The following is a 19,727-nucleotide window of genomic DNA, read 5'->3' on the forward strand; positions in this document are numbered from 1 at the left end:
CTACCTACATTGCAGAAAGCTTGGCCACAGCTGCATTAACTCAGGATGAACCAGGGGGGAGGTGTTTTCCAAAAACTCAGTGATACATTTACTATTTTACAGCCATGCCAACATTTGCCATTCTGTTCACTAGGAAAAAAAGGGTATTGGATACATTTCACCACGGTATAACGAGTGAAATAAAGTTGTTATTAATTTCCTCAGTGCCTTGTTAGAGGGGAGTAAGTTTTGGGTGTGGAATTGGCTCTGTGTCACAGGCTATGGAGCTGTGAGGGGCGGCGGCGGCGGAGGAACGAAGCAGAAGAAACAAGGAACAGACAAGTCGGACCAGATCCTCACAGTGCAATACCTTGTGCGGAGGGACCGGTGCCTCGGTGTTGCCCATCAGCGAGCCAGGGCCATGATCAAGCTGGCACACATCTCGAAGAAGTCCATGGTGTGGCTCCCCAGGCGCGGCGTCACCGAGGGGATGCTGCCAACAAAGGAGCCGCTCAGAGAGCCCATCAGTGACTGGCACTCAGCAGCTGCAGCGGCATCGATGCTCAGCCTTGGCCGGTGCAAGCCAGCAGCGGAGCAGGAGCGCTGCGGTGTGGACGAGCCGGACCTCTGCTCCATCACGTCATCTTGAATATAAAAAAAAAAAAAAAAGAAAAAGTAGCATTCGTGGTGGCATCTGCAATGCATGTTTGGTAAGGAACTAGTAACAGCAGTGGAGACAAATGGATCAAAAGGGCTTTCGCTGACTTGAAACAACTGCATAAGCATTTCGAAATGCAAAGAACAATTTAAAAAATTTTTTTTAAACTTCCAGACTTGCCATTTTATGTGTTTCACATCTCGCCTTGCACCATTTCCTGCTTACCATCGATGCTTTTGAAGTCCAAGAGATAGCTGCGGTTGTCAACCTGGTAGAGCTGCAGGCTCATCTTCACATAATTGCCCGTCACCGGGTTCTTGCGGCGCACTCTGAGGTGGTAGGAGTTCACCACCTGCAACAGGAAATTTTCTTTCAGGAGTAAGACTCAAGGTAGCAAGAACGTTTCTTTCTTTATTTTTTTCTAAATACTAGGCAGACATCTTCTGAGAAAAACACAGTTTCTAGAAAGAACAATGCCTATAAAATTAAGCAAATGGCTTCATATCCTATTTCCTCCTACGTTCAAAATGCTTCTTAGGGCTCTGATTCACCAGCTGCAGGCAGATGAAGCTGCCATCACCTGTCTGTCAGGCACCAAACTGACACTTGCTCTTCCCTCACCAGCAGCAATGGCCATGAGCCAAGAAGTCCACTCGTGGACCCGCATATGAGGACTGTGCCCAGGAAACCAGGGCAGGCTGGGAAGCTGGGGAGTGTAACCTCTCCCATCGGAGCAGCTAAATTCAGTGTTTGTGAATCAGCCTCGAGCTGTGTATTCTCTCTTGCCGCTTCCCACCCCACAATCTGCTGTATCTCATTTGCAATGAGACCTTTTCTCTGGGCTATATTTATGAAGCAATTGCATGGATGGGAAAGTTATTTTGATGAAGAGTCATATCTGAAGTTATTCTTAGGGTGGGAAAGACTATTGTGAAACCTCCTCCTACAAAATAAGCTCCACTGCCTACATGAAGACGCTGGGCTGACTTGGTTTGTGAAGCTGTACCAGAAATACATCAGGTTTGTTCACTCTTTGTAAAACCATGCAGCTAACAAATGTCTGGCTGGTGTAGGTATATGCATCTGGAGACACTCCATCTCCTGGCTGGTGCAGTGAAATCAGGTTTCCGGGTGCTACCTTGCTTTAAATACGTAATATTATCAAAAATAAGGAGGAGATAGGAGGCTTTGAAGAAGCAGCACAGTGACATTCACACTGTACAACCCTTGGGACCTGGAGCAAGGAGGGTATCTCCTCTGGTGATGAAATTCTCAGCCTCTGGGCTGAAATTCTCCTTACCTTGCTCCCAATGCTCACACGATACTGTTGTGAAAGGCCATGAGTCAGGAGAGCTCATGTCAGTGACTGCACCGAGATTTAGGGAATCAGCCTCAGCAGAAAATATTAAGGGCTAACTTAGGGATTTATTAATCAGACTTTGAAAGGGATTATGACTAAATGCTGTGTAGCTCTGAACAAAAATCTGAAGCGAGTACTGTCAACTAACATGTCATCTGGGTTTAAATCAAACTTCAAGAAGCTGAGCCCTCAACCAGGGAAGCAGTAAGTGTCTGAAAGCACATCTGGGTCACAAGCACTGCTGCATCTCCATTGAGGAAAATGCTACCACATCAGTGGTACAAACTCCTGCCCTCAACACCCCCCCACCCCTCACCTGTGCATCTTTTAAGAAGATGCATATCGTGTCATTTCAGCACACGACTGCTAGGACCCAAGCAGAAATAACAAGAATTCCTTTGCTCAGGAGCATTCGAGATGACATCACAAGGAATTAGCCACTAAAATTAGAAATGTGACCAGCTACTCTTATCCCCGCAGCTAAATGAAGCAGAATCATCTTTCCAATCAGAGGCTTAGAGCATTCAGAAAGAAAACTCTTATTTCATGCCATAAATAAACACCCCTGATATTGAACCACAGCTAGCATCTCAATTCAGCGTGTTTGTATTAATGAGAAATAACACGGATGATCACAAAGTGTGGGCATTTATTTGGAAACAGGTCAGGCTGTAACCATACTTATTAACCTCCCTGAGCAATTCAGCTCATGAGAAAAAGACCCCATGAAGCACCAGCACTCCCTACCTTCCACTCGAAGTCCAGCTGTTTCATAGCGCGGTACACCTCGGCCATAATGTCATAGGGTTTGCTCTGGCTGCGGATTCCCAGGTGCCACTTGGCCTTTTTGACAGTCAGGGGTTTTGGCTTCGTGGTGTTGAGGGCATCCAAAGGACATCGTGCTTTGGGGCTGTCTGCTATCAATGGCGGCATCCGCTCAGGGTGCGGCTTCACCCCAGGAGGGATGTGCATAGTGCTGTCATCCATGAAGGAGCCAGTGGGGGGACTGGAGGCGAGGTAGAACTCACTGGCTTGGTTCATGATCCTCCGGTTGTCAATGACGAGGTGGTAAGCCACCGCCAGCTGGTCCTGAGGGTCACCACTGTACAGGCTGTTCATCACTTCCGACTCCGTGCATTCAAACTTTTCACAAACTTCCCGAACCGCGTCATCGTCGATGACAGTGGCATCATAAGAAGGGTCCTCTGGGAACAGGTAACTGGGCAGCTCCTCCTTAAACCACTCGTGTTCCCTGAGGAAAGGCAAAGAGGAGCTGCCATGAACTCTCTGCAAGGCAAGCTGGGGCAACCACTGCCACCAGTCCCTTGGTCTAGCTAGGACTAATCCTCACCTGCAGATTGGGGAGCTCAACCCAGCCCTGCACGGTCCCCAAAGTATTGCAACAGTGATGACACTTGCAAGCATGGCTGCTTGCTTACTCAGCTTTGAAGAAAGACCTCAGCACTTACTGAGGTGCTCAGACTTTTTGATCACTATGGGTCTGATAGAGATACAGAGCATCAAAGCTATCCAGGTACCTGACTGCCACTGATTAGCAAGCAAGTCAATGATAATTAAGTGGCTAAATGCCATAGAGAGGCTTGTCTGTAGGTTCTACGTATCAGCTGTAATCTTGCCACATGTGCTGCTGCTCTAACATGTAATTAAATCCTCTAGTCTTAAGGACTTAAGAAATAAAAAGGCATTTTACTTGAAGGGTAAAATTAAGGCTATCCATTGCAAATGCATTAAAAACCTGAGAACTCCTGAAAGTCCCAGTAACATTTATTTACATATATGCTTAGCACACCACCTAGATGTAATGATTACTATAAATGTCATAAAATGCATATTGGGCTCCAGTTTTACAAAGCGTTTCTAAAATGGCTGAGATTGTGAGAATTGTGAAGTCCTACTACCAGCCATGAACTTTTAATGATCTCTGCAGGCACAAATATCTGCTTAAGAGCCCAGTTGTTCCCTTTACCTTGAATTTCAGTGACGCATGCAGATAAAAGGTTCACTGCACTGCACTCATTGACTAGACAAGAAAACTGTGCTGTATTTAAAGATGAACCATTTGCTCACATTTTAAACTATATCTGACATTTATGGATTAAGTTAGTAATTCTTGTGTTTCTCCTCCTTTTTTATTGGATAGACACTAAGTACAATTATTACCTCTTATTCTGGACTGGTACCCAGAGAGAGGTGGTCTTGAAATAAAGTAATGAAAAATGGCTGGTGGATATTAAGTTCTTAGGATTATTGCATGATATAGCTGTTTTTGCTAAGCGCTATTAAGAGATTTTTGAGGCTATTTTATAATGCAGTAAAACAGTATTTTATATATATACATATTATATATAAAATCGTCACCCTATTCATTGTCACCCACCACCAGCCGGCAGCACCCACCTCTCCATCAGCACAGAAAGGTGCAGGAGAGCTCCTTGAATCACTTGGGATGAAAACCAGCTGGATTAGCTGACTACTCCTGTAAACCACCCTGCCCACCTGCCAGCAGGTGACCCCCAGGACAGCCACCATCCTCTACCACTCTGGAGCCCCCTGAGCACAGCCAGCCCACCCCATCCCACCTGGGCTGACCTGATGTCCTTGATAGTTGCTCGCTTGAGGGGGTCAACCTGCAGCATGTGCATGAGGAGAGTGGCAACAGAGCGGTTGAGGTATTCAGGGATGTAAAACACACCTCCCCGGATCTTCTTGAAGAGGGTGGGGACGTGCTCATCATCGAAAGGCAGAGTGCCACAGAGAAGGGCGTAGAGGATAACACCACAGCTCCAGATGTCCACCTCTGGGCCAGCGTACAGCCTGCATGAAGGCAAGAGCAGGAGAAAGGTGTCACTCCTCCCCATCCTCCTCTCCTTAGTTAGGGTGCAGGTCCCACTGTGCAAGCTGGGGATCTGCTGCCAGCTCCACCAGGGCCAGAGCTGCAGCCCACCCTTGGACTGCTCACGCAGATGCCCCCAGCCAAACCCGCCTAAGCCAAAATCACTCAGGGGAGAGGAGAAATGACATGGCAGAGCTGGTGCTGGCTGCCCACGCTCCTCTAGATGACTGTGAATATCCCTGCCTCCACCAGACCCTCCAAAAAGCCAAACCCCACATTTCTAAGAGCTCTGCCAGGCTGTTTGCTCCTTTGCCCCAAGGGCTCAGCCAGCAATTTCTGTTCATTCAACGAGGCAGATTAAACAGCAGCAGCTACTGTATCTCTGAGTGTTTATTTTCGGTTGAAGTTTGTGTGCTGGTATGCAAGTGCTCCCACTTCCGACAAGCTGCTAATGTGCTCCCTGGCATCACCAAGTTGGGACACCTCAAATATATGGGTTTTCCTGCTGCCTGCTTGCTCGATTTGTTTATCTCCTTTTGCTACAGCTGATGCTTTCTCAGAGATTTTGGGAGGCAGTGCTTACCCTCGGGCTATAAAATCCTACCAAAATACAGAGGTTGAAATGGAAATACAGAAGTCTCTGCATGAAACCTCGTCATCCTGCACTTGCTGCTCCTCCCGAAAAGCACCATTGCAGACACACTGGTGTACAAAAAGCACCAGTCATGCATGTGGTCATTCTCTGAACACTACCCAGACACCGGCTGTTTGTCCAAGGGTGAGACTTTCCTTACTGAGGCCAGGGACAGCAGCAAAGTCATTTTGGAAATGGGGACAATTAGCTAGACGCCCCCTTGGTCCTGCCTCCATGTCCGATTCCAACAGATAGGAAGCCTGATTTGTTTCGCTGATAACCGCATTGCTTGACCAGTTGATCGGACTTTTAAGCCCAAATGAGATGCACTTTTATGACTCTGAAACCTGAGCTGTCACGCTCTACTGCTGTTGTGCTCTACCCAGCAAAGGCAGCAGGAGCCGGGAACCAGCTCACCTCTGCCCTGCACACCCACCGGCAAGGCATTCATCCCGCTGCAGGAATAGCAGATCACGCCTCTCCCCGACAAATGCAGCTCTCATACACTGCTATAGCTTTGAGAAGAGGGCAGCTTGGCATATAATTCAGGGGTATGAAAATTGAGCTCACTGAAACTGTAAATGGTACTGATACGGGAGGGCTGCAGCAGTAGCCGGTGAAAAAGTGCAACATGTAGGTTTTGTTTTGTTTTTCTTTCTTACTTTTCTTGTTAATAAACTGTATTGCCTGTATTCTTTGAACAATCAGGCTCTGCATACTGGGACTGCAGGGACTTGTTAATCTGCCATGTGCCTTGTCTCCGATACAAACTGAAAAATAATGTACTTCTGGCCTTTATTGAAAAGGCCATGTAAATAATATTAATTTTTTTTTTAATCATGGTAGAGTTTCTGGCTTTGTCCCCCTCTTGACAATGAGGATTTACTTGCTTTCGCACGTAGAGCTGTAGTCACAACAAGGTGTTTGAATGCTGGTCTAATTCCTAGGATACTCTGCCAACACTTGCACTGGTGTAAACAGGGATAAAATAATCATAATCACAGCTGAGACACTTTGAACAAAGTATTGTATTTAAAAGCTACAGTTATAGGCAAACACACTGGATTAGGAAAACTAATGCTCATGCAAAGGGTGATTCAAAAATATGGGGCAGATAATGTGGAGATGGGCAGTTTGAAGGACCATACAGAGGACTGAAAATTTGAAAATCTGTATTTGCAATCCTTGTTATGCTATTCTAGAGAGAGTTACGGAACTAAGTTCATTCTAGGTAACTTAGTTTCTTGACAGTAAAATATAGGAGGTAACACTTCTGTATCAACATGGCAAAGTCCAACTCAATTTTGCAGAGTGCGTTCAACATAGAATCACAGAATCATAGAATGGTTTGGCTTGGAAGGGACTTTAAAGACCATCTAGTTCCAACCCCCCTGCTATGGGCAGGGACACCTTCTACTAGACCAGGTTGCTCAAAGCCCCATCCAAACTGGCCTTGAACACTTCGAGGGATGGGGCATCCACAACTTCTCTGGACAACCTGTTCCAGTGCCTTCACCACCCTCATAGTGAAGAATTTCTTCCTTATATCTAATCTAAATCTACCCTCTTTCAGTTTAAAGCCATTACCCTTTGCCCTATCACTACATACCCTTGTAAAACATGCCCTGTGTCATACAGATGTTGCATGCTGAGAGATGCAACCACACTGGAGGTTTGCCAATTCAATTCATCAATTGAAAACAAAGTTATGATTGTTGAACCTATTGTCACAAAAAAAAAAAAAACCACCCTAGCTTAAGGAACCAGAAGACAAGTACTTTCAATACAAGAGTTCAACAGTGTAGGGAAGTGATTAAAGATCTTCCTGATTCTTCCTGAATAATTTTCCTTATTAACACTGTGTTATATTATATTATAGGTGGGAGAGAAGGGGGTGGCCTGGAAAAGCCTTTCCATCTGAAACCTCAGTATTTGCATCCAAAGAGTAATTTTCACCCTTTTTAATTAGCAATATAAACAGTCAACATTTGCTATTAATAATTCCTCCAAAGTAAACATCTTTAGCAAACATGGTTTGCTATTACAGCTATTAAGAAATGTAATAACCAAGAAAACCTTCAGATTTTTGCCAGTAGATTCACCCAAATATAAAACACAGGCTGGAAGGATTCAGCTGCTTTTACTAGATGTGCAAAGCTGTTTCCAATCCCAAGAACAAATTTAAAGACCATGTGCTCACATAGGGTCTGATTAGAAGTGGAATGTCCTACCTTCCAGAGATGACTTCAGGGGCTGCATAATTTGGGGAACCACAGCTGGTGCGTAGAAATTCGCCATCTGACATCATGTTGGACAAGCCTAAGAACAAGATGTTTACTACATATTGATGTCTGGTGTGAAGGTCCAGCCACAGAGGACTCTGTGTTGCACAGAGGAGGAGAGGTATAGCAAGTGGAGTGGGAAATTTGGAGGGGAACTGTTGACATAATTTAGATGGACTCCTTTGAGCTGATTTGCAAATTCCCCCCTCACCTCCAACCAAGGAATATTCACTCCAGGGTAATTTTGCTTCTCTAAGCTGCAAATCCCAGAGTTTTCTTTCTTTAGCACTGTCATGGTTTAGCCCCTGTCGGCAAGCAAGCACCACACAGCCGCTCGCTCCCCCCCACAATGGGATGCGGGAGAGAATTGGAAGGGCGGAAGTAAGAAAACTTGTGGGTTGAGATAAGAACAGTTTAATAATTGAAATAAAATAATAATAATAATAAAAATTGTAATGAAAAGGAGAAAAATGAGAGAGAGAGAAACAAAACCCAGGGAAAAAACAAAAAACAAGTGATGCAACCACTCACCACCCACCAACACCCAGCCAGTCCCCAAGCAGCGATCACTGCCCCCTGGCCAACTCCCCCCAGTTTATATACTGAGCATGATGTCATATGGTATGGAATAGCCCTTTGGCCAGTTTGGATCAACTGTCCTAGCTGTGCCGCCTCCCAGTTTCTTGTGCACCTGGCAGAACACAAGAAGCTGAAAAAGTCCTTGACTAGCATAAGCAGTACTTAGCAACAACTAAAACATCAGTGTGTAATCAGCATTATTCTTATACTAAATCCAAAACACAGCACTATGCCAGCTACTAGGAAGAAAATTAACTATCTCAGCCGAAACCAGGACAAGCACAGAGGAAGAGAGACGTAATTCATCCCAGAGCGCTTACTTTATATGGGAATTGTGTGGGGTTGTGAAATTTGTAAATCTTCAAAAGGATTTACTGCTGCTAGAAAGGACTCACTGGGGCTGAGCTGGTAGCCCAGCTATTTCAATGGATTTCAATGGGTAATGCCACTTAAAGATTCCTGTTACTGCTCATTTGTAAAATGCAGTGAGACCAAGAGCAAATGGTCAAACGTACGGAGAACACACATGAAAATAAACACACGCAGCCAGCTCACCCTGGAATTAACTGCACTGAGTCTGTCTTAAACACAAATTAGCTAAAGCGTTATATTAGGTGATTATACTAAAACATAGCGAAGATTTGCAAATTACTTTGCTGCTTCATTCTTAATGCCAGTACAGAAGCAGCCTACAATAAGTAATCCCTGCTTTTGCAAAAAGGACGGTGTTTATAACTGTGGGCTTTTCAGGTAAAGCAACTGCTAGTGGTTAGGAAAACAGGCTCTGGGTTTTGTAAGGCATGCTACACGGACACGCTCCAGCAAGCGCCTTGGAGCTGGCTGCATTTCTGGAATGCTGCTAGGGTCACATACCAAAATCGGCTATCTTTGCATTCATGTGTGCATCCAGCAGCACGTTCTCTGGTTTCAGGTCTCGGTGGACAACCATGTGTCTGTGGCAGTAATCCACTGCGGAGAGAATCTGCTGGAAAAGGCGTCGAGCTTCTGCCTCTTCAACCTACGGACGCAAGGGGAAACAGTCCTGAAGGTTGGTCTGCATGTGGTTGGTCTGCATGCAGAGCTGGCAGTGGAAGGTTTGACTTAGCAAGGAGCCAAAATGTTCCAGGGTGCAGAGAGAAAATCACAGTGTGCTTGTGACCAGAAGCAGCAAATAAAGGAGATTTCCCGCTTGCATTTTATAATGTGCTAGTGTTTGCAAATGATACAGCCTAGAGATGAAATTAGAAACCTAAATTTAGCTGAGCTATCAAGAACAACTTATTGGTGGCACCTATGAGGCAATGGCCTGCTGTCCCAACGGGACCAGTTCTGCTATATAGCACATGCAGATCAAGGCTGGACAAAATACCACAGAGGATGCTTCAAGGAGCAATTCCTCATGGACAGATAACTTTGAAAAAAAAAAGCTAATGGTGGAATACTGTGATGATTTTAATTAGCTATATAGCTATATTAGCTATAAAGTTGTATGATCTATATTACAGAAATTATATTTAAAATTATGGAGACTACTTTTACTGATGACTTCCTAAAGACTCTTTTAATAAAAAATTTAGTTTCTGAATGCAAAAGTTCAGAAAGGATCCAAATTAGTCACTGAAAAGATCCAGATGGGTGAAATGTGCTGGAAATCAGAACTGTACATAGAAAAGTAAATGGAGTCAGCTCCATCGACCAGTGCACTAATCTAAACCAAACTATTGTAAATGTATTGATTTTTGTAGTACAGAGAGGAAACGTATGATGGGCTGATCCTGCACCTGAAGCCTTATTCTGGATGTCCACTTCAGCCCATTTTTATCTCCTTGCCCTGCGATTGCTCCCTGCCTACAAGGATGTCCACGGGGCAGACACAAGTGATTTTCTTTGTAACCATAATATCACATTTCATGGGCTCAACCTACACCTCAGGTGATTTATACACAGCAGAATTACTGGCATTTGAAAATGTTCAGATAAGCCACATCCTTAAAAAGTCTTCAAAAAACCTGACGTGGAGCCAAGGGGGAGGTGAATGACTGGGACAGAGACCACACCAAGTGCTCCTCCCCTCCGGTGCCCTGCACACACGTAAATCTGCTGCTGAACTGTGGGGGTTTTGACATGCAACCCATAGCTAAAAACTACAAAAATATGCTAGTTTTCCAAATATTTGCACTAAGCAACACATTACCTTGGATATTTTGGTTTGCATATCAAAATACCTCAGAGAATGTTGCAAAAAATCACACGCAACTTTTGTGCGAGCCACGTACGAGACACTCCAGATGGGATTGCTGTGAAGCAACTTCTATTTTGGGCCTTAACCTTAACTGCGTTCCCTTTAGCAGTTGTTTTGCTTCTAAACACCATCCTCTTCCCACACAAGTATTTGGGCTGACACGGTACTGGCACTTACACGTCCGTGCTTACAGATGTAATCAAATAATTCACCGCCAGATACATATTCCATGACCATGAAGAAGTCCGTTGGTGTGCTGATGACCTGGTATCTTAAAAAACAGAAGCAGATTTAGAAGAAAAATAATTAAGAAGAGGGAAAGGCTTTTAAACAGATTATTAGTTTCATGTCAACCCTTAAAATAGGCATTTGTTTGGATCTTGCATTTATAATTGCTTTCCACTTCTGAAAAGCCATCTCTTATTTCAAGTATAATCTTTCACTAGTCTATGAAAGGATCTCTTTTACAGACCTACAGTTTTTCTTCAAGCTTTTAAATAATCCTCTGAAATCTCTGCCAGACAATCCCATCACATTTAGGACTGTCCTGACTTTCAAATTTCTATTTTGGCTAAGATCTGCAACAACAGCTTTAGAAATGAAGGCTTTCTTAGCTGGGGGCAGGGAGGGGGTATATTTGGTTTCCCTCATATCAAGGTTAAAAGACATAAAGAAGAACGCTAGACACTAGAGGGAGCTTCTTTTGGAAAGGTAAAAACAAAGACAAGCACCCCAAAAGATCACAGCTATTTTTCAAATATTAAATCCCTCTATAGGCTAGAATGGGGAAAAAAAAAAAAAGAGTATCACCCTTGACTTGCAAATTTATTCTCCATTTTCATTCAAAATCATCCCTAAGCACTGCAAAGGCCTTTCAGTGTCCCAGTGATACAAACTGCCAGTGATCAGCTGAGGTCAATGCGGCTACAGGAATTTACAGCAGCACCAGCTGAGACCCCCCTCTGTTTTATTTCAGACACATTGTTGTTTGCTTTTTTCTTACAGCTGCATTTCTGTGGGTTGTAATTTTAAATGAACAGATTTCAAACAATTTTCAGAGATCAGCAAGTGAACAGGTGATAGTCCCATAAAAATCAATAGGATCAACTTAATTTTTCTGAAGTGCTTTGGACCCAGACATCTAAGTTATCGTTAATTGCCCCACTATTTCTTTTATATGTATGTAAAAAGCTGTTGAAAGACGAGTTTACGTACCATGGTCTCCTCCTCACCTCTTTTCTTTATCACTGTATTTCACGATTGCAGTATGTACCGCAGAACACCGATATTGTTAAACTGGGTTTAATTTTTAGGCTTTAACAGCTTGACAAATGTGTGAACGGGACTTAACTTGCAGGATACTGGATGCACAGCTGAGGACTCTTGCTGGCTTTTTCATGAAATAATACCAATCTGTTCTCCAATAAATCCATGGAACTGTGAAGTTACTCTAAAGTCAACAGTTGCTGCATGGTTAGTTATTTAACTGTAGAGAGAATTTGTTTTCCCTTGCCTCTAAGTCCCAGGTATTTGCTACATCTCATGCCAGTTTTAAGGCTGACCTAAATGTCAACTTATCCTTGCAGTTACCATTCAACAGCTTTCTTTTATAGAAATGCCAAAGATATTATCGAGTGCCTCATTAATGTGGACTGGCTGCACAAACTGGGGGTTGAGAAGGAATCCCAGAGGCTGGAGTGCAGGTGCTGATTTACAACTTAAATTCAGGTTCATCAGAGTGGCAACTTTGAAAACTTATGTCTGAATAATAAATTAAAAGAAAAATGTTCCTTTAAGCTCTGGATAATCAGGCCATTAAAACGTAAATCCTATTGGCTTCAGGCCAAGGCTTCACTCTGTGAGCCTGACTGTGCTGCAACTCCTCAGTCACGATTCTCAGCAGCCATAAGTCTGGAGATATCAAGCCAAAAAAGCGTCATCACAAAAACTCCTAACAGCATCCCAATGCAGGAAAACCCAGACCCTCTCTACGCACCTTTATAATGGCCTCTGCATGGAAGAGAAGACAGTTTGAACAGGTTTAGCTGAGCAAAACTTGACGCAGGAACATCAGTCTGTTGGCTGTTACAATAACCCAGACTCCCAATGGAAGAAACATCTTCCATCGTTTTGCAAAGTGTCAACTGTGTCCCCCTGTAAGTTAGTCGGAGACTCTCAAAAAGCAGTGTTTGGCTCCAACATGCAAAAGCCTGACCACGCACCTAACATATTCTACTACTCCAAGCCATCTCCTGAAACCCTTTCAACTGTGTACGTGAAGTCTTTGCAGATGGAGGAGTAACCTGAACATGTGGCAGAAAAGGTACTTACAGTTTGATGATATGAGGGTGCCGAAAGAGTTTAAGGTTTTGAATTTCTCGTTTGATCTTCCCAACCACATCCAGGCTGCGTATTTTCTGTCTGTTGAGTATTTTTACTGCTACTTTGTGCCCCGTCAGCTGGTGTTCGCCAACTGTTAGAAAGAGAGCATTGCGAAGTCACTAAACAGAGGAGCGACATTTGTAGAAGCAATTTAGGACACTGTGATTTATAAGCAAAAAGCAACTCTCTAAGGGAACAAAACAAAAGATGGGGAGGCAGGGGGAATATTTTAAAGTTAAAGTCTTCACTTTATTGTTTTCCCAGCAGAGTCAGGGAAGACAGAAGAGAAGTAAACAAAATAGAGTGGGTTACTGGAGGAGGCCATACCCAAAACTAATTTGCAAGGATTTATAGCATGTAAAAGCTACATCAATCAGAAACAGATCTATTTAAATGGAAGAGGAGAATCTCCACTGTAACACACTGGTTGAGTAAATCCCTAATAAACCCAGTCTTAAAGCTAGACCATCACACTTCTTCTAAAAAATTATATAGGGATTTTCCCTGCCCAAAATATGACCGTGGGATTTGCATTACTAAAATGAATTTCTATTTATACTTTCTCAAGCATGCTTCTTGGTTTGATGACAAGCTGCAGGAACACTGCTGTACTGCAAGAGCAAATTCTGGTTTTACAAAAGATACGAACTTCAATGTGGGGTTTTAAAGTATGCACTTGGTGCACTGAGATGATGATGCTTATCTCCTGTGTACAGGAACAAACAGTAACCACAGACTGGGAGTAGCACCACTGGCACTGATGGAATTGCACTAACTTAACAATAATGTGAAACGAATTCAGCATTTGATCCATTTGTTATCAATAAACAGACTATACAAAAAAAAAAAAAGCTCCTTGGAACTAAGATTTATATTGAAATTAACAGTAGAAACTGCTTGAAAACTGTCAGTCGGATGTTTATCTCCAAATGCATGTTTATTCTCATGCCATGAGCTACCCTTTCTCAGTATTTTCTAATGTGATACTAAAAATGGTGACATACGGGTGGTTTTCTAAAGACTGCACAGAAAACCTGCTTACAGTAAATATTTGTGCTCTCTAATTATGAATGTTACCCTTCCAGTAATAACATAGAGTGCAAGGAGTTAATAATTATGAGCAAACCTTGTTATTACATTATTAGACTCTGTAATTTTGGAGGCTTTAATGAGCTGATCATAAGCAAATGGCGTAAGCAGACAGCATGAGAAGGGCAGGGTGGCAGCGCCGGCACTGCTCGGGGCACGCGAGGTCACTATTATTAGCCACCAGATAAGACCTGCCAGAGATTCTTTCCTCAATAAGAGCATCCTAAAAATAAAACACTTTACTGCCCTTGAAAATTAAAGCACCACTTTGCATGTCCATTTTATTCCTCACAATACTTAAAACTACTAGATGAAATGAAAATAAATTAAGCTGTGCAGTATATTTAGGGATTAGCTGAGGGCTGGAGGAGGCAGATAATTCCTCCTGTGCAGTGCAAGGAGAGTGCTGTAAATAGTCCGAGGAGGCATTTTCCCTTGTGCATCCTTGGGAAGAGGAGAGCAGGACAGCGTTGGGCCTGCCCCATGCTAGGGAGGCTTTGCTGGAGCAAGACTCTGCAAAGCAGCACACATGCAAGCAGTGCAAAAGCATGCTCAGGCTTTACTGGGGCTTGTGAGGGGGTCGGGGTACAGCCTCTTTGGTCACTGCAAGAGATTCTCCCCAAGTTGTACCAACAGTAGTCTTATAAAGGGCACTGACCTCTCTTTGCCAAGGTTGTCATGGTATATGCATGGCATATGTTACACTGAGGAGGCTGAGGAGGGAGTGACAGAGCGGTGTAAGACAACTTCAGCAGATATCTTTGAGATCAAGTCTTTTACCACTAGCAATTGATTTGGTCAACTATAGCACTGTGATACCTCTGCTCTCTCTTTCCTGGGAGCATGAGAAGCTGTATGTTGAAAGCTGCCCTTCATTCATTCAGCTCCATTAAAGAATTATAATGCACTAAGCCATTAGTTGGGAAACTGAGGAACAGCAAAGCAAAGTGGTTTATCACTGAACTAGGAAGAAACCCCTGATTTCTGCCATCCTTTGTTTCAAGACAAACCCCTTCTGGCTGTAGCCCAGTATATGCTTTGAAAAAATTTTATTATACATTTGAGGGGAAAAAAAAAAATAGCCATGCCCGGAATGAATAATTACTGGGTTTAATACCATTGCCGAATAGTTCATTTCCTTTCCATCCATGACAAACAACGTGTAACTCTGCGAAGGTTTGCTAGCTCAAACACATTAATAATTAAAAATAAACAGTCTATTTTGTAATCCCTCTTTTGCTTACAGTAAGCATTAGATACAGAGATATTATTGTTTCAGTCCCCAGTGGCTTGTTAAGCCTACTCGAACGCCTCAAGAGATAGAGACAAAGAGAGAATGTAACTTGCTATGCGGTGGGAGCCTTTTAAGCCTTTCAGGTCTCTCTGGCTGCAGCCTGTAGATGCAGTAATTTTGACATGGGGCAGTAAGGACAGCCTTCCCTCTGATCACAAGAGTCACTGTCTCTGACCCCAAGTGCTGGAGCACATCGGTGGGATGATCCAGCCCCAGAATGAGGAGCAGTGGCAGGTCCCATGCCTCCCACAGGCATGGAAGGAGATGCTCGTGCAGCTCGTCTCTAATGGGTTTGTCCTCTCCTCCCCACAAGGATGGGCAATGGTGGTCTCAGGTGGTGGTGAGGAAGCTTTCTCCTTCCCTCTCACTACCTCCCTGGATTAAAAGGGGAGGAGGGAGGGCTGAGCGGCAGTATTAGAAAGGGGATTTGAGTATATGTCTTGTATTTCAGTGACAAGTACTCAGGTAAGCTCCACCACAGCTTAAAACCAGCATCCAGGGCTCTGTTGGGGCGAGCAGGGGAGATGGATTTGACACCGAGACAAGGAGCAGCACTGCACAAAAAAACCCCAGCCATAAGGGTTAGGTGGTAAAGGTGACCCTAAACTCCAAAAAATGGCATCAAATGGGGCACGGTGTGAGTGTCCTTAGCTGCTACCCCATCTGTCTGCACGTGTGACTGCCTGGGCACGAGAATGCTTCAGCAGCAGATGCTATTAAGGAAAGAAGGGAAGAGATATAATAGAATTAGTTTCTGAAAGAGGACGCTTCTAATTTAGTTATTTTTATGAGAGAAAAAATGAGGAGGAATAGTATTTATCCTACCATAAGCTGAAATAATCATCAAAACCCCTTGACAGCATGTTTTTTACAGCAGGTACGAACAAAGCCTACCTCTGGGTGCATGTTTGATGCAGCTCAGGAAGCACAAGCAGTTAATATTTTTGCAAACGCTTCAAGGGAATGTAAAAGTTTAGGGAAGGGCAAGAAAACTCCTTTCCTATCAGCTGTGCTGGCCCTTATCTTAGCCCAAAGTTAAAAATGAAATCCACCCAAAGCATATATTTAGCAACGCTGTATTAATTCTGCCCCAGTGCCACTTGCTTGTATGTTATATCATCCTTTCTTTCCCTTTACCTCATCTGTTCAGTCTCATTTAGTTTATCTTCCCTCCAATGCAAGGTTTGTCTTTCAGCGGCAATGGTACAGTGCCTGGGAAAACGGGATCTGATCCCGACTCAAGCCCATGGAGGTGCCACCATAACCAACATAAACATTACCCAAGTACTGCCGGTCCTTGAGGGACCACAAATTGATCACCTTGGTGGCCAACAAGTGTTGGGTAAGAAACCACCAAGTGGCCACCAGGGAGGTCGCATGTGGCACCACATGGAAAAATATTTGTGTTACTCCACTGGATTTTGATTTAAGCTCTCCAAGCTGCAACCACCATGAACCTTGTTGTGCCAGGGCTGTGGTTGTGGGAGAGCTCTCCGGGGACCCGCACGGTGGGATGTGCCCAGGACAAGCACAGCAGCAATTTGTCTCATCTGTTCTTACCAACCACCAGCAGAGGAGATGCCACCTCCTTCCTTCATTGCTTCACTAAACCCAAAATCCAAGATAATTTCCACAGTTCTATTTCCTGCAAATTAATCTTATCTTTGGCCTGTAGGACAGGGAAAATCACTACCACCAGCTCTCCCTGTATTTGGCAAAACCCTGTGTAGTAACATTGACCCTTGGCATGAGACCTCCTATCCATCCACCACATTCACATCCACCACGCTAACTCCTACCACCTTCCTGTCTTGTAAACAAATGCTGGAATTTCAGTGTTATCACCAAAATCCTGCTCTCATCTGCCAACCTATTTGCTCCCCACCACACCTTGTATGGTCTTTCTATAAACAAGATCGATCAAGGAACTGAATGGGCTTAAAACTAACCACCTCTTGCAGTGTTTAGCTAGTTTTTAGGTTCACTGATGACCCAGACAGTGCTGAGCCAGAACGAACATCCCAGCAGGGCAGCAGGGACTTTTTCTGTTGTGTGTCTGGTTTCTGATCGCTCAAAGTGACTATTCAGCTCCAGCCACAAATCCAAGCTCTGGTTAGTACCCCATCATCACTAAATCCTTCCCTTCCCTTGCCATTTTTTTTATTTCCTTAATAGCTGTAATCCTTAAAATTTGTAATTTATGATTTCTTTGAGGAGTAGGGCAGGGAAAAGTGCCTCTTACAAAGTCTTGTGCAGGGCAGAGTTTGAAGAAAACACATCAGCAACAAGAAACGTTACTGATGGTACTGGCCTTCTTAGTGAAAAAGGAATTATTATGTACAACACATACAAAGCTTGAACCAATCAGGCCAAAATCTCTTCACTTTTCTCATGTTTCTTGCTAAACAGGGTGAATACAGGCTTTTCTAAAGCTCATTTGATTAAAATACTATAATTCTATTTAAGCAGGAGATCTAGTTTCTTCATCTCCGTTTCCAATCTCAAGTCCAAATTTCACCTGTCAGTTGTAGGCAAAATATTAAGGAAAAAAAAAACATACAAAGGGTACTACTTACCCATAAAGGATTTTGAGCTAGGAAATCTCTTTTATGTTACTTTTATGTTTCTTTGGAAACTGTCAGTTTTTACCAAGGTTGGGTCATATGTGGGGTGGGGTGTGTTTGTGCTAGCTTCTCCTGAAAGGTAGTTAAGGAAAAGGCTATTGTTGGCAGGCTTAATTTGGTTCACAAGAAGAAAATTGCCTTTGGAGCACTTTTTGAGGTCTGCTGGTGTATGTGAGCGATTTAAATGGTCCTTACTGTTAGAAGTATTTATTCTGATAATTCTTTAGCCAGTAAATTTGTGGTTTGGGATTAAACACAGCAATATATTTTTAGGGGCCTGATTAACGGTCACAGGTGGATTTAGCTCCAGTGGTTGCAGTGGTTTCTTTCCCCTACTGTCAATTTTGGTTTATTTTAAAACTCCAGTTGCTGAGTGCGGGCACATCACCCCTTTGCCCAGCCACAGTACTGCTGGTAACCTCCCAATGGGGCAGGGGACACCGAGCAGGACAGCTGCTCCGCTGGCTGGAGCTAAACCCATTTCCAACAATGAATCACAGCTATCCATTTTGCTTAGACAATAAATTTTGATTGTTTTTTTTATTTTTAATAACTTGATTAAAAAATAAAATTTGCAGAATTCACAGGAAAAAGAAATAAAAATATTTGCAAATCTTACAGTCAGGCAAAGCAAAGCTGGTGCCCTGAAAACGCGAGTTGACTGCGCTGGCATGAATGACAGAGGAATCCCTGTGCGCAGCCCAAGCCTGACGCGACCCCTCCATCCCTGCTTGCGGCAGGGCTCAGCCCCGCGGGAGCCGCTTCCCCGACTGCCAGGATCGCTGCTCTGCCCCCAGGGTCACGTACGGAGGGGCAGCAGGAGAAACCCCCTTTTGCTCCCGGTTCCTCACGCTACAAAGCACTTGCCATCCCTTTGGAAAGGAAGGGGCAGCACGGACCACAGCCTCGGCACAGACGGGGAAGGATGCCTGCTTTGCTGTCCAACCTTCCCGTCACCTTCCTCCTAGTTGGGGAGGAAAGTTTTGGTGGGTCCTGCCCGGAGCACCGGCGCCGGGGGCTGCAGCAGGCAACGGCAGCACGCCGCCCTGCTACCGAAGGGCGAGGTCTGCATCTCCCCCCAGCTGCCCGCGACCCCCCTCAGCGCTCCCCGCCGCCCGAGAAGGGGGCGCCCAGCACCCCGTGCCCGCCGGGCAGGCGCCGGGCTCCGCCAGCCGAGCGCCGCCCGCCCCCCGCGGCGCCCCGCCGGACCCCGCCGCCCCCCGCCGCTGCTGCGCGGCCGCGCCGCGGCGGAGGAGCCGCCGAGGGGAGGCGATGCCCGGCGCGGAGGCCCGCGTTAGCGGGGAGGGGGGGGCGGCGGGGGGCGCAGCCCGGCGAGCCCGGCCCCCTCCCCGCGGCCGCGGTACTCAGCTCTTGACTTTGCCGAAGGTGCCGACCCCCAGCGTGTCTCCCAGCACGTAGTGGCCGATCTTCACCCGCCCGTCGTGCTTCTGCTTCTCGGCCATGTTCGCCCCCCGCCGACGGACCACAATGCACAGGGCCGGCCCGGCGCGGCTCGGCTCGGCGGGCGGGAGCGGCGGCGGCAGCAGCGGCGGCGGCGGGGCGTGCGCGGCGGGGAGCGGCGGGCCGGGCTGGGTGCGCGGGAGGCGGCCTGCGCGGCCGCGGGGGCGGGGAGGGGCGCGCCGGCTGCGGATGCCCGGTGGGGAGGGGGAGGGGGGGGGGAAGACCTCCTTGGGGTGCACCTGCCTGGGGGTGGCACTCCTCGAGGACGGCATCTGCCTGGGGGTGACAC

The 19,727-nt window shown here is 45.3% G+C and overlaps 1 protein-coding gene across 2 annotated transcripts; it reads right to left on the minus strand.

Moving 5' to 3' along the window:
• Window positions 1-384: 384 nt before the first annotated feature.
• PRKAA2 (protein kinase AMP-activated catalytic subunit alpha 2) lies at window positions 385-19,440 on the minus strand. 2 transcript variants are annotated; one of them, XM_075710746.1, is made up of 10 exons: window positions 19,347-19,440; window positions 12,920-13,061; window positions 10,766-10,859; window positions 9,220-9,364; window positions 7,717-7,804; window positions 4,608-4,832; window positions 2,745-3,249; window positions 1,938-1,961; window positions 863-989; window positions 385-623 (listed from the first exon to the last, which is right to left on the minus strand). In XM_075710746.1, the coding sequence occupies exons 1-10, from the start codon at window positions 19,438-19,440 to the stop codon at window positions 385-387; spliced, it is 1,683 nt and encodes a 560-aa protein (XP_075566861.1). The 2 variants fall into 2 exon arrangements, with proteins under 2 accessions (XP_075566861.1, XP_075566862.1); XM_075710747.1 differs by lacking the exon at window positions 1,938-1,961.
• Between the last annotated feature and the right edge of the window lie 287 nt (window positions 19,441-19,727).

Source organism: Pelecanus crispus, chromosome 5 (genome assembly GCF_030463565.1).
Source record: "Pelecanus crispus isolate bPelCri1 chromosome 5, bPelCri1.pri, whole genome shotgun sequence".
NCBI lineage: Eukaryota > Metazoa > Chordata > Aves > Pelecaniformes > Pelecanidae > Pelecanus > Pelecanus crispus.

Bases quoted from the DNA above. Each gene is read 5' to 3' on its own strand.
- PRKAA2 (XM_075710746.1), bottom strand. From the start codon at position 19,440: ATGGCCGAGAAGCAGAAGCACGACGGGCGGGTGAAGATCGGCCACTAC. The intron at 10,860-12,919 runs GTAAGTACCTTT...CTGTTTTTTAAG, and splicing joins CACCCTCATATCATCAAACT to ATACCAGGTCATCAGCACAC. The intron at 9,365-10,765 runs GTAAGTGCCAGT...TTGCGTCCGTAG, and splicing joins ACATCTGTAAGCACGGACGT to GTTGAAGAGGCAGAAGCTCG.